Source organism: Bos javanicus, chromosome 27 (genome assembly GCF_032452875.1).
Source record: "Bos javanicus breed banteng chromosome 27, ARS-OSU_banteng_1.0, whole genome shotgun sequence".
In the NCBI taxonomy this organism is placed as follows: domain Eukaryota; kingdom Metazoa; phylum Chordata; class Mammalia; order Artiodactyla; family Bovidae; genus Bos; species Bos javanicus.
Window position 1 is genome coordinate 38,496,070 of NC_083894.1, and position 15,058 is coordinate 38,511,127.

Here is a 15,058-nt window from a genome sequence, read left to right on the forward strand (position 1 = left end):
ATCTTGATTCCAGCTTGTGTTTCTTCCAGTCCAGCGTTTCTCATGATGTACTCTGTAGAAGTTAAATAAGCAAGGTGACAATATACAGCCTTGACGTACTCCTTTTCCTCTTTGGAACCAGTCTGTTGTTCCATGTCCAGTTCTAACTGTTGCTTCCTGACCTGCATCCAGATTTCTCAAGATGCAGGTCAGGTGGTCTGGTATTCCTATCTCTTTCAGAATTTTCCACAGTTTATTGTGATGCACACAGTCAAAGGCTTTGGCATAGTCAATAAAGCAGAAATAGATGTTTTTCTGGAACTCTCTTGCTTTTTCCATGATCCAGCAGATGTTGGCAATTTGATCTCTGGTTCCTCTGCCTTTTCTAAAACCAGCTTGAACATCAGGAAGTTCATGGTTCACATTTTGCTAAAGCCTGGCTTGGAGAATTTTGAGCATTACTTTACTAGCATGTGCTGCTGCTGCTGCTAGGTCGCTTCAGTCGTGTCCAACTCTGTGCGACCCCATAGATGGCAGCCCACCAGGCTCCCCTGTCCCCGGGATTCTCCAGGCAAGAACACGAGTGGGTTGCCATTTCCTTCTCCAATGCATGAAAGTGAAAAGTGAAAGTGAAGTCGCTCAGTCGTGTCTGACTCCTAGCAACCCCATGGACTGCAACCCATCAGGCCCCTCCATCCATGGGATTTTCCAGGCAAGAGTACTGGAGTGGGTTGCCATTGCCTTCTCCGTACTAGCATGTGAGATGAGTGCAATTGTGCGGTAGTTTGAGCATTCTTTGGCATTGCCTTTCTTTGGGATTGGAATGAAAACTGACCTTTTCCAGTCCTGTGGCCACTGCTGAGTTTTCCAAATTTGCTGGCATATTGAGTGCAGCACTTTCACAGCATCATCTTTCAAGATTTGAAATAGCTCAACTGGAATTCCATCACCTCCACTAACTTTGTTCGTAGTGATGCTTTCTAAGGCCCACTTGATTTCACATTTCAGGATGTCTGGCTCTAGGTCAGTGATCACACCATCGTGATTATCTGGGTCATGAAGATCTTTTTTGTACAGTTCTTCTGTGTATTCTTGCCATCTCTTTTTGATATTTTCTGCTTCTGTTAGGTCCATACCATATCTGTCCTTTATCGAGCCCATCTTTGCATGAAATGTTCCCTTGGTATCTCTGATTTTCTTGAAGAGATCTCTAGTCTTTCCCATTCTGTTGTTTTCCTCTATTTCTTTGCATTGATTGCTGAGGAAGGCTTTCTTATCTCTTCTTGCTATTCTTTGGAACTCTGCATTCAGATGCTTATATCTTTCCTTTTCTCCTTTGCTTTTCGCTTCTCTTCTTTTCACAGCTATTTGTAAGGCCTCCCCAGACAGCCATTTTGCTTTTTTGCATTTCTTTTCCATGGGGATGGTCTTGATCCCTATCTCCTGTACAGTGTCACGAACCTCATTCCATAGTTCATCAGGCTCTCTATCAGATCTAGGCCCTTAAATCTATTTCTCACTTCCACTGTATAATCATAAGGGATTTGATTTAGGTCATACCTAAATGGTCTAGTGGTTTTCTCTACTTTCTTCAATTTCAGTCTGAATTTGGCAATAAGGAGTTCATGGTCTGAGCCGCTGACTGCATAGAGCTTCTCCATCTTTGGCTGCAAAGAATATAATCAATCTGACTTTGGTGTTGACCATCTGGTGATGTCCATGTGTAGGGTCTTCTCTTGTGTTGTTGGAAGAGGGTGCATGACCAGTGCATTTTCTTTGCAAAACTCTATTAGTCTTTGCCCTGCTTCATTCCATATTCCAAGGCCCCAAATCCAAGCTATTGATAGTATTTCTTCTCCAGTCTCCCCCATTCCAACACACCACCCAGCTGCTCAAGCCAGCTTCCTAGGTATCAATCTCTGGGCCAGGGTTCTAGATTCAGGATCTGAGTCTGGGACCCACAGTTTACTAGCGGTGTCACCTTGGACATGTGACTCACCCACTTGTGGGCTCCCTTTGTGTGCCCATGAGGCTGGGATGGCAGAGTGCCCATCCGACAGGACCAACCTGTGCGTTACATGAGACGCCTCATGTTCTGCATGGGGACAGCCTGGCCTGGAGTGAGTGGTTAGTCCATGTTAGCCCTTACAGTTATGCTTGGTTTCCTCCTTTCCCTTTTTCCTTAAACCCAATTTATCAGAAAGTTTACATAGGTTCTTCCTTTAAAATATGTTTCACATTTATGTACTTCTGTTTCCATTGCCATTATCTGGCTTGAAGCTTTCATAAATTCTAGTTTATACTTCCAACTGGTGTCTCTGATTCCTCTTGACTTACTCCAATCTATTTCCCTTATTTGTTGTTCAGTCATTCAGTCATATCTGGCTCTTTGTGACCCCATGGACTGCAGCATGCCCGGCTTCCCTGTCCTTCAGTATCTCCCAGAGTTTGCTCAAACTCATGTCCACTAAGTCGGTGATCTACTTCAACCATCTCATCCTCTATCACCCCATTCTCCTCCTGCCCTCAATACTTCCCAGCATCAGGGTCTTTTCCAGTGAGTTGATTCTTCATATCAGGTACCAAAGTATTGGAGCTTCAGCTTCAGCATCAGTCTTTCCAATGAATATTCAGAGTTGATTTTCTTTAGGGTTGACTGGTTTGATCTCCCTGCAGTCCAAGGGACTCTCAAGAGTGTTCTCTAGCACCACAGTTCAAAAGCATCCATTCTTTAGCATTCAGCCATCTTTATGGTCCAACTCTCATATCCGTACATGACTACTGGAAAAGCCATAGCTTTGACTATACGAACCTTTGTTGGCAAAGTGATGGAAAAATTTCCTTTATAACAACCATATAATTTTTTAAAAGTGTAAATGAATGACCTTTTGAAAATGTTAATGAACCACCATAGGTTTAAAACCGTCCAGTGACTTCCCTTCGAGCCTTTCCTTGGCCTGCACACCCTGTGGTTTTGGCCCCTGCCTCCTCTTCAGTGTTTGTTCCTCCTGTGCTGTTGCCTGGTCCATCTCTCCACTTGCACGTGTGCCCGCTGTTCTGTGACGACCTTGGTCCCCCTCAGTTGTTGGGGTGACCTGGTGCTGTCATACTTAGAGACCACTGTGTGTGACCCTCTCTCTGCCTACATGTATGTTTCTGTCCTTTCTCAGCTCTCATCCTTCTCGTATCTGCAGGTATTGGTTCCTCAGTGAGCCTTTTCTAACCACCCCACCTAAATTAAGCCACCAGGTTCCTCCTTTATCAGCCTGAAGGTCCCTGAACACATCAAAAAGTTAATATTGCCTGTCCACTGGGGAAAAGGATAATTAACAGCCTGTGGTTACAAAACATGCAATTCCAAGAAGAGTGTGCACCTTTTCCAGAAAGAATAATTTTACATGTTGTGAACATTAAGTGATTATAGAGCTATTTTAAGAAACTGCTAGAGCTATTTTAAGAAACTGCTATCTTAAAACTGTTCAAAAAGGTCTTTGATATTGGTATTCAAGGACAGCTGTCCACTAAACCTGTCTGCAGAGGGTGAAGGTGCGTGCTAAGTCGCTCAGTTGTGTCCGACTCTTTTGACCACATGGACTGTAGCTCACCAGGCTTCTTTGTCCATGGTATTCTCCAGGCAAGAATACTGGAGTAGGTTGCCATTTCCTCCTCCAGGGGATCTTCCTGCAGAGGGTGAGGAGATATTCATAACCTAGCCACGGGCCTCCTGACTGCTATCAATCATTTCTGCTCCAAAAGATAAAACGGACATCATGAAACTCCCCTCTTTGAAGTAGCTGCCTGATTTCTGATAAAACTCTTCATGCTCCTCTCTCCGAAAGTGAGTGGTCAGTTGCTGCTCGGACACGAGAAGGAAGATGTCTCAGAATTAGAAGACAGAGGTCGAGTGTGATAATATCTGTATCCTGGTTAATTTTTGAGTTCAGAGTGAAGAGGCAGAAAGATGACTCCTTGGTTGGCCTCAGTCTCATTTCTTTGTGTTTTGAAATTGCTACCTTATTACTTATTTTTCATTAATTCTAGACCAGAGAAAGGAGGCTCTCCCGAGTTTTGGCAGCTGCTTAAAGCAGCCAGGAAGAGAGTGATAGGAATTGAGAATCATGATGTGAACCACTTTCAGTCACCTTGTAGTTTTTCTTTCAAATGCGGGATATTTAGGATTCCAGAGAACACGGGGACAGATGCTTAAATTTAGGATAACAAGTGTAAGTGGGATGCTTGGTACTCCTGTTTGCCTAAATTTAGGCAAAAAAGACCCAAATGTGGTTGCTTTTGGGGAAAGACTACTTTTTGTTGACATACTTTAGCAGAACCCATTCACAGAAATATTCCTGCTATGGGCTATGGGTGATGATAACCCATTTGGAAAATGATGTTCCTAAAAATAAAATATAGTTTTCTCATTGCAAAAAAGTTATTAAGAATATATACTTAATTAAAAAAAAATCTACCATAATTGTGCCCTCCCAATCAAGCCCAGACTTTGCAAGTTTCTCTTGTTCCCCTACAGATGTTTATGTTTCTCTTTTTATATGGTTGTAACCTTGCTTGTGTTCTGATTTATGTCCTGTTATGTTTTTTCATGTTTCATTTTTAACGGCCATATAGTATTCTATCCTGTGGACCTGTCATAACCATTCTCTTGGTTGATTTGCTTTGTGATGTATTTTGTATGATGTATTTTTAATGATGTCTTTGTTTTGCTCTGATTTTGCAGGCAGAGACATTTGTTTGGGTTAACAATGCATCAGCACATTCCCAGAGTGTTGCCAAGGCCAAATATGAATTTTTATTTGGCAGATCTGAAGAGAAAACTCCAGATACTAGTAAGTGTTTCCCTGCCTTCCTCTTTCAGGTAACAGATAGGAAGAGATATTAAAATTTCAAATCTCAGAAGCTGAGAATTCTTCAAACCTAGAAGTGACTTGAAATTACCTACCACAGGCTACTAGAATCACGTCCTGTATTTCTGAATTCTACACTTTGAAAGATGTAGAGTTATTTGATGAATAATGAAAGCAAACAGGTTTCACAGAGGCGGGAAGGCAGTGGTGCAGATGGAGAGGTGCTCACTCCGTCGTCGATGGAGAGGTATCAGTCCTGGGATCGAGGCAGGGATGGGGTACTATGTGCAGTTCAGACCTGGGCTCTTGAGCTCGACTTCTTCAGTGTGAACCTAGCCTGTAACTTATGAGATGCGTGGCCCTGTGTGAGTTGTCTAAGCTCTTTTTGCCTCAGTCTTCTCAACTGTCAAATGGGATTATAGTGATACATATCTTGGAATCCTTCTGAGGATTAAATAGATTGATGTATGTAAAGGTCTCAGAACTGCGCTTGACATGTAATAAATGCTTTATGAGTGTTTGCTGCCATTATTATTTATTGTGATCATCATCATATTCCTGACCTTTGAAGCTGATGTTTCGAGAAAGTACAGTCCTTACTCTCCTCAGCTCCATCACTGTCTGATACTGATTTCCGTTTTGGGTAGACAGGGAATCTGACCTAATGTAGCTATGGTTCAGTTGAAGAAGTCAAATGATAGCTGTTCATTTTGACTCGTATGTTAGATAAGATTATATAATGGGCTCCATAATATCTGGGGATAGCAAGAATGCAGTGTATATTAATAATTTACCTTTTACCTTAATAATGAATATTTCTTAGATATTTCAGTAGTTGGAGACTCTTAATGAAGTCTTAAATGGCTAAATTATTAAAATATTCTTTTATTTTGTAGCATAAATACTGTTCTAAGCTTGAGGTTTGGGATACTTAACCATTTATTCATTATTTCTCAGATGGGAATACTTATTGTGATCACCCCAAGACTATTTAAAACTCCTTTCTGGCATAGCCTTAACTTTGTGATTTTGCGCTGACTACACTTTTTTCTTTTTAGCTTTGATAGAACATGATTTTTCCTTCACTATAGAGGTAAGGTCAGAGCTCTGCATGGTCCTGTGGGCGACTGGCGGGTGGGTTTGCGTCTTCGTTACTCTTGGGTTCTGAGTGGTTTCCCAGTTTACCACAGGTGAATCAAAATGACATTTGAAACCTTCTGTTCCTTTTGCCCTGGTAGAAATGGTTGGTATTGTTAGTTTCTAGTGTGATGTTATTTTTCAGGGGTTTTAGTGTGCATGCACTTATTAAACAAATCTATGTAATGAACACTTCTTATGTGCTACTCACCCGTGCTGGGGACTGTCAGGGTGCAGAGAAATAGAAGACAGTCCTTGCCCCCGGGGGCTAATTGTTTGGTCAGAGCAAGGCAGTGGTCACTTCAGCTGTGCTGGTGAAGGCTTCATGGAATAGGTGGAAGCTGCACTGTTCTCCAAGAATGACTAGTATTCTGGTTAACTGAGGTTTGGAGGAGGGCATTTCAGACTGGGGGAATGATGTGAAGGGTGTGGTGGCAGAAAACACAGATTGTTTGCGAAACAGGGAGGAAACTGGCCAGGTTGGTTTGCAAAGCTTATCAGTGAGAGAGAGATTTAGAAAAATAACCATTTAGAGAGGGGCAGAATCATGGAGAGTGAAGAGTTTGCATTTCATTTGGTATGCAGAGACAAAGTGCCAAGTACTGTTTTAGAGAGATAAATCCAGATAATTGATCTGGAAATTGGAAGGGGCAGCAGAAATTGTTGCTTATTGTAGTAGGGGTATAAGATGCAAGTTTATGTTGACTTTTGAAAAGTACTTTTAAAAATCTTCAGAAAGAAATGGCACATTTTTATCACTTTAAGAATGCTCTTGAAGTTTCTTTATATTGATCATCCGTCTGTCATTGAAACACGGCCCAAACTCAGAAGACCTAGGGGGACTTCCCTGGTGGTCCAGTGGTTGAGACTCTACCTGCCAATGCGTGGGACATGGGTTCCATCTCTGGTCTGGGAAGATCCCACATGCTGCAGAGTTGCGAAGCCCATGCGCCACAACTACTGAACTTACATGCAGCAACTCCTGAAGCCCAGAGCCCAAGCTCTGCAACGAGAGAAGCCACTGCAGTGAGAAGGCTGTGCACCACAGCTGGAGAGTAGCCCCTGCTTGCAGCAGTGACAACCCAGAGCAGACATAAATAAATTTTAAAAATTATTAAAAAAGACCATAGGGAAAGGTAGTAGACAGAATAAGACAGTGATTTTATTTGAATCTGATTGATAGGCATACCTTTTCCCACTTGTTTTTGTTTTTCCAAGTGGATTAAATAAGTGGCTGAAACTGTCTAAGTGCTGCAGAAGCAGCCTGCTGGGGAAACGGAAACGCTGACAGTGCCTGCTGAATGCATCCCCAGTATCAGTCAGGTGGTCGCCGGTAGTGATGCAGCCAGGTCAGGGGCGGTCTGTTGGTCCAGGACCCCAGTGAGGCCCGAGGGAGGTGTCCCTGCTCTAGGACAGGAGGCTTAGGCTACTTGTCACTCAGCCAGGAGTTCACATGGGCTGAGGGTGGGAGGGTCCAGAGAAGACAGTTTAAGAGGGTTTGCACAGTGTTGCTTATTGCAGGGCTTTTGCATCTGTGACAAGAGTTTAGGGTGTTGGATGGGGTATGGGAGAACGTGTGAACAGTGGGAGGAGTCCCTTGGCTGGGAATTAAGATCTGGATTCTGTGATCTGTTTATCAATATAATGAAAGAAGAGAGTCGATCTTGCTTCTCTGGTGTCTGTTCCCTGTTGCTTTCTGGGAGCTGTCGCAACTTCATGAGTGTTTCAAGGGCGAGTCCAGAGCTGACGATTGCTGAGAGGCCTTGGGCAACACGTGACTTCCTTCGTGCTGTGGCTTAATGAGGGGGTGGGGGGGGGTCACCCCAGAGGTTGCCTTGCTTCTGTTCCCATCAGCTGTTGGGATATTTGTGGAGCTGCACTGAGCTGCAAGGATAGAAAAAAGAGGTGGCACACGAGCCCCCCCGCACCTCCCGGGCTTCCCTGGTGTCGCTCGTCTGCTCTCACTGGATGCAGGGCCTTCTCTCAGCCAGTCACACAGGGTCCACTCTGATAGGAGGGGCTTCATTTTTGGAAAGTACATTCTTTGAAGTGTTCCTGAAGCGGTATCAGATGGCTGAGGTCGGTCAGTCTTTTGGGGGAAAACCAGAGGGACGAAATGCTTGAGAAGGTCTTTGAGGAAAAGTGAGACTGTTCTTGGCCTGGGGGAGGACAGGTGACTCGTGGAAGCGTATGAGGAAGTGAGGGGCCTGTGAGATGCTGAGAGCTGAAGCGTCCAGCAGTTAGGAGGTGACCGACTGCAGTAAAATAGAGACACAGACGTGTGTGCGTTTAGATCTCTCTGTCTGCGGCTTTCAGATATGGGTGTGTGTGTATGTATAAAGTTGTTTAGGTCAACAGCACGATCTTAAATGACCATAATGACTGTTGAAATCACTCGGGGTGGATGGCTGCTGACCTCTACGTGTCGGTTTGCCTGCCCTGTGTCCCTCCCCACCTGGCACCCACTTTGGACTTTTGTCACTGTGACAAGACAGTAACTGGGTCTCTCAAGCTAAAATTCAGTATGTATTTACTGCTAAGTGAGGATGTTTTTATGGGCTGTGGGCGGGGGGAGGTATTTAATTCAAGGACTAGCATGCCTTGAGCAACAAGGTATGGTTTAAAAAATGTGAGGGCTTCCCAGGTAGCTCAAACGGTAAATAATCTGCCTGCAATGCAGAAGACCTGGGTTCAAGCCCTCCGTCAGGAAGATCCCCTGGAGAAGGGAATGGCAACCCACTCCAGTATCCTTGCCTGGAAAATCCCATGGACAGAGGAGCCCGGCGGGCTACAGTCCATGCGGTCGCACAGAGTTGGACATGACTGAAGTGACTCACACACACACACAGACACACACACACACACACAGAATGTGATGAAATTAGAGACCCAGCTGCCACTGTTTACCCGCTTCTTTGGACTCCAGCATTAGGTGTGAGTGAGGCTGGGGGGCTGCTCAGGACACCAGCAGGCCTGGCCAGCTGGAGCTGGACCTGGTGGCCCTTTGTTTCTTCTTGGGCTGTCCTGCACCCAAGGGTTCGACAGGTTCTTTGGCACAAGTGATCTTGAAAGTCACTCAATCGTGTTCAACTCTTTGTGACCCCATGACTATACAGTCCATGGAATTCTCCAGGCCAGAATACTGGAGTGGGTTAGTCTTTCCCTTCTCCAGGGGTCTTCCCAACCCAGGGATCGAACCCACATCTCCCACATTGCAGGCGGATTCTTTACCAGCTGCGCCACAAGGGAAGCCCTTGAAGATCTTGAAAGGTGGACCATATTTTGATATCATTTTAACCTAATTATGTATACCTCATGGCAGATTTCTAGGTTTTTCTTCAATTAGTTTATATATATATATATATATATTTTTTTTTTTTTTTTCCTTTTTTTTTCCTGAAAGCTTGGAAAGAAGTTGAAGTACAAAGCTATATGTCTGAGTTCTGTTACTAGTTAAACAACACCTCCCTCTGCTGGATAGAGTGTGTAACACATTTTAGTGGCAGTTCTCTAATTGTCAAGTGCTGTTTGCTTTTCCTGCTACAGATTTCCTTCAGACTTGTTCTGGAAGTCAATTAGTATGCCTTTGTTCTTTCTGCTTAATCTAATCTGAAGGTTTATAAAAATTCCAGTGGTGTACAAATATACCTTAAATCTGTGGTATTTTAATCTCATTATGATGTTACGAAATTAAAGATTTGGAATTTTCATGGTAAAAACATTCATGTTTTTGAAATAGAAATATTAACCAGCTATATTCTCAGATAGACATGCTCTGATAATAAAAATGCTTGAATATAAGGTGCATTAAATAATATATGAAAGCTACTCTGGTCTTTTTTTCCTCATATATAAATTTTGCAAAAAGTTTTGAAGAACTCAGTACTATTGCCATAATTGAAAGACTAATATGGAAGATCCTAAATTGGCTGTTTCTGATAACTTTTTAATTGTTGCCTTGTTTTGTCCTATGTTCAATTTTGACTGAAAAAGTGAATGGGATATTTTCCTTAATTTTTTGGTTCAGTCTTGAGTTGGGTGTTTTATATGTGTGTGTTGTGTGTGTGCTCACTCACTCATTCCTGTCTGACTATTTGTGACCCCGTGGACTGTAGCCATGATGCTCTGTCCATGAGATTCCCAGGCAAGAATACTGGCGTGGGTTGCCATTTCCTTCTCCAGGGGATCTTACTGACCCAGGGATCGAACCTGCATCTCCTGCACTGACAGGTGGATTCTTTACCCCAGAGCCACCTGGGAACACACACCTATTATGTAAAAGATACTCTGCGAGGAAATTTTTGTGTTGGTTGTTCTTTAACCCTCAGAAGAGTCCTCTGATGCTAGTTCTCCAACCCCTTTATTTCACAGATGGGGCTCAACGAGGTTTAAATAATTTAACCTCAAGTAACATGTAAATCATGGAACTGGCATGTCTGTTTGAGCATAACTTCGGAGCCCATGTCTTCCCACCCCATCCTATAGCATCACAAAGAATCAGAGTATGATGTCCCTGTTCCCCAATTGCTAGCCTACTGATTTCAGATGAAAGTGGATTGTGATTCTGACTTTGTTATTAATCAGTAGTATGATATTGAGTAACTGACTTTTCTGGCTTCACTGTTTAAAAATCTTTAAACCATGGTCTTTGTGTTACCCTGAGCATTGGGAAATGAGGTGATGGTGGTATGAATCCCTGCCCTACTCCAGTTAACCAAAGTTACCCCCTCTTTTTTAAAAATATGTATATTTTTGGCTGTGCTGGGTCTTCGTTGCTGTACGAAGGCTTCCTCTGGTTGCAGTAAAGGAGGCTGCTCTCTAGTTGCAGCGCTTGGGCTTCTCGTTGCGGAGCATGGGCTCTAGAGCGCGGGCTTCCGTAATTGTGGCACACCGGCTTAGTTGCCCCACAGCATATGGAATCTTCCCTGACCAGGGATAGAACCCATGTCCCCTGCACTGGTCAGTGGATTCTTAAATCACCGGACCCCAGGGAAGTCCAGCACCCTCTCTTTTATCTGTTTTACATATTGAGCTTCTGTGGCGACATCATTTTGAAGGCACAGTTTTTCTGCTTAAAAAAAATGAAGCTGTTGGTCGATAGGCTTTCCCGCTCATTCTTTCCTTAGGGACGTAGATCAGCACAACAGCTCCTTGTAGTTTTCCTCCGGCAGGGAAAGCAGGCGTGGCCTGAAGCACCAGATTGCTTAGTACCTGCTCCTTTCGCTTGGCAGCATTAGGGCAATGAAGTTGGAGGAAAGCAGACTCTAGATGGGCAGGGTACTGAAGCGTCTACATTTTTTACCCACTGTAATCAGAACACCCAGCCTGCCTCCTTTCCTTGCAGTGTAATTTTCAACAACCCACTTCCCACATTTCAGCACAGGGAAATTAAAATGCGAGGAAGATGACAGAAGTAAAAAATACATAAAACACTGAAACGTAAATTAAAATTGCTATTTGCATTCAACATTGTAGAATTATAGTTTCTTGGCAAGATGCAGGGTAACAGTGAGCAAGACCCGGCACCCTTTTCCATGGCTGCCTTGTCTGTGCCTCCCCCAAACATTGCTTTTCCTTATGCTCTTCATATATTGCAGTGTGCCGTCAGGCTTGGTTCACTGATAAGACAGTGGTGTCCTTGAGGCCAGGGTCAACTCTTAAACTTTTATTTCAGTGCATCAGAAACATTGCCAACTATTTAAAAAATGTTTCTGTTGGTTAAAAAGGGAGTAGGGACCAGCACTTTGGCCACCTCATGCGAAGAGCTGACTCATTGGAGAAGACCCTGATGCTGGGAGGGAGTGGGGGCAGGAGGAGAAGGGGGCGACAGAGGATGAGATGGCTGGATGGCATCACCGACTCGATGGACGTGAGTCTGAGTGAACTCCGGGAGTTGGTGATGGACAGGGAGGCCTGGCGTGCTGCGATTCATGGGGTCGCAAAGAGTCGGATACGACTGAGCTACTGAACTGAACTGAGGGACCACTCAGCACATTGCCCAGCTGTACTGGGAAAAGCAGTTTAGAGAGCTATCCATTCCAATGACGGATTGTTAAACATCTTAAGTATGGTCCCTCAGCTGTCCCTGGAACAGCTGTGTGGTGAACTCTGAGTTAGTCCTGTCAAAATGAATACAATTGAGATTGAGACCCTGTTTTCATTTTCTGGTTAAAGGAAAAAAAAAAAAAAGATTAGAGACTTTGTGGTGGTGGGAAGTTCCCCAGCATTCTTTGGGAGCTGAGATTTGTATAGGCTTGGTTCTTATATCTAGATATAGTGGGGGAGAAGGGGCAGGAAATGAGTTTTTCTTGTTTAATACATTTGGTTAATTTCTACAAATAGTTACTGAGTATTTGCTATGTACTCGACACTGCTAATCGCTGATTATGAAAAGCTAATGAACTTTACAGGCAAGATAACATTCATACTTGGAGCCATTAAATAAAAGATGATGTGTGATTGAGTGCCAGATAGTTGGTGTGAATCTCATGAGCCAGTGACCAACTCCACGCTAATGATCCTGCATGGAGACAGACATAGGTTCTTATCAGGGGACAGGCTGTTAAGGGCAGGAGCAGCCTGGGAGGTCAGGGGTGTGTGGTCCTCCTACTGTGTACAGTAGAGGGAGAGCGCAGCAGGGCGTGACGGCGCGCGCAGAGGCTTCTGGGAGGGACACTTGTTCGTTCTGTGCCTTGGTGACGGCGCGCGCAGAGGCTTCTGGGAGGGACGGTCCTTCATTCTGTGCCTTGGTGACGGCGCGCGCAGAGGTTTCTGGGAGGGAGGCGCGTTCGTTCTGTGCCTTGGTGACGGCACACGCAGAGGCTTCTGGGAGGTACGCTCGTTCATTTTCTGGCTTGCAGGTTAGCCAGTGTTGGAATATATGGAAAGAATGGGGAGGATGTTCTGTTCTGGGAGGAGATTAGAGTGAAGTTGTGGAGGACGGCGGAAAGGGGCTCGGATAAAGTGGATTAAGTGGTAATCGTGAAAGTGAAACTCGCTCATTCGTGTCCAGCTCTTTATGACCCCACAGACTATACAGTCCATGGAATTTTCCAGGCCAGAATACTGGAGCGGGTAGCCTTTCCCTTCTCCAGGGGATCTTCCCAACCCAGGGATGGATCCCAGGTCTCCCGCATTGCCGGCGGATTCTTTACCAGTTGAGCCACAGGGGAAGCCCCAGAATACTGGAATGGGTGGCCTATCCCTTCTCCAGGGGATCTTCCCGACCCAGGAATCGAATCGGGCTCTCCTGCATTGCAGGCGGAGCTGTGATCCTGAAAGGCCTTAAATAAGTTCAGCAAGTCACCGCCACTGAAAGTGTATATTTTGAGAAGCTCTATATAACCCCTGTCAATTTGACTGATGACCTCTTTCTTTGGTGGGGGGTGTCCCCACTGTACCTTACAGTCTGTCTCTGTCATTGAACTAGTGATTCTGAAAGGCTCAAGTTTATGTACGCGTTTTTCTTTCACTAAATGTTACTGAGATCATACCTGGTTACCTTGATTGGAAACTGGTTGTTTTGGCAATTCCAAATTCTTAAATTTACCTATTCAGAGTGGGTTATTATCTCTACAGACAGTTTGATTTTAACCATTTTATAGTGTAATAGTAATGGTGTTACTGAGCCCAGGCTCGCTCCGCTCGCTGCACGACAGGCCAATAGAGAGGAGGTGTTGAAGCAAAGAAGAGACTTTAATCAGAGAGCAGCTGACTGAGAAGATGGCACGTTAGCGCCTCAAAATAACCATCTTATTGTGGTCTGGATGTCAGGTTCTTTTATAGATCAGAGGGAACGAAGCAATGAGGAATTAAAGTCGGAAGGCAGAATAGAGAGGAAGAGGCAGTGGGGAGGTAAAGTGAAAGGGTCTTCAGTCTTGCAAAACATCTGTAAGATGCCTTTGAAAAGGGTGTGTTAATCTCTTCTATTCACAGGTTGGTAGGGACAAGCTATCTCTGAGCTGAACAAAGGCTAAAGCTTTAGTTTACAGTCAAGCAGAGGGGCAGGATCCTCCAGGCAAGGCATTAAGTATGATTATAATAATAAAAGCAGCCAAAAGTAAGTTGAAGAAACTGTTTCCAACATGGAGTCAGAATTGAATTGCCTTCCTCCCTGCATCAATAGGGCGTGGCTGAGTGCAGCCCTAAGAACCTCGGTTGCGCTGTGTCTTTAACCCGCCTCCCTCCCCCGCCCCGCCCCGCCCCGCCCCGCCCCGCCCCCGCCCCGCCCCGCCCCGCCCCGCCCCGCCCCCTACCAGGTAACACATGCTGCTCAGTCCTGTCCGACTCTTTGCTACCCGAAGGACAGTATCCCGCCAGGCTCCTCTGTCCATGGGATTCTCCAGGCTAGAATCCTGTATCAGGTTGCCATTTCCTTCTCCCGAGGATCTTCCTGACCCAGGGATCGAACCTGCATCTCCTATGCCTCTTGCACTGGCAGGCAGATTCTTTACCACTGAGCCACCTGCTATTTTAAAATAGCCCCAGCTATTTTATGTTCGGTCTTCAAATTTAGATTTTTTGACATCTTGCTCTCATTGTCGTGTGCTGAGTGCAAAAAATATAAAAATTAAATCTGATTTAGCAAAGCATAGGACAGATTAGTCTTACTTAAAAGGGAATTACAGTTCAGCAGCTATGTATGTATCATTAATATTATTTACAGTGTGTGTGTATTGCTCCATTGGTGTTTAAGAACTCATTTTTATTTACGAATTTGAATTTTAAAGAGACATTTTATAATTAGTTGCTCCTGCTGATTTTCTCAGCATGGGTGTTTCGGGAGGTGGAATTGCTGCTTCTGCTGTGCAGGGTCTTGTGGTAATGTGTGTGGCTCCTCCTGAGTGATGTGTGTCTAGTCACCACGCTTTTCTTGCAGGCAGTGAAGTGAAATGAAATCTCTGTCATTGCTGTCATCTCCCCTCTCCCCTCTGATATCTTCTAATTTGGGTATAAGAGTTCTATAAAAATGGGGAAAAAAATTGGTGCCAGATCCTCCTGGTGCATTGAAATTTGAATAACTTGAATTAAAAGGAAAATTTCTTAGATGAGTAAGGTATATGAGTGCCTAACATGAAGGG

General features: G+C 44.4%; 1 protein-coding gene across 9 annotated transcripts in view; it reads left to right on the forward strand.

Moving 5' to 3' along the window:
• The window catches only part of PSD3 (pleckstrin and Sec7 domain containing 3), a 492,806-nt gene that overhangs the window by 127,777 nt on the left and 349,971 nt on the right, over positions 1–15,058 (forward strand). For 7 of the 9 annotated variants that reach the window (XM_061404653.1, XM_061404656.1, XM_061404657.1 and 4 more), the window contains exon 2: positions 4,715–4,823. The exons of 1 other annotated variant lie outside the window; for it this stretch is intronic. In XM_061404653.1, the coding sequence (XP_061260637.1) occupies positions 4,715–4,823 (109 nt within the window). Of the gene's footprint in view, positions 1–4,714; positions 4,824–12,737; positions 12,811–15,058 lie in introns of those variants that run through there. One more of the 9 variants, XM_061404655.1, reaches the window with a different exon arrangement.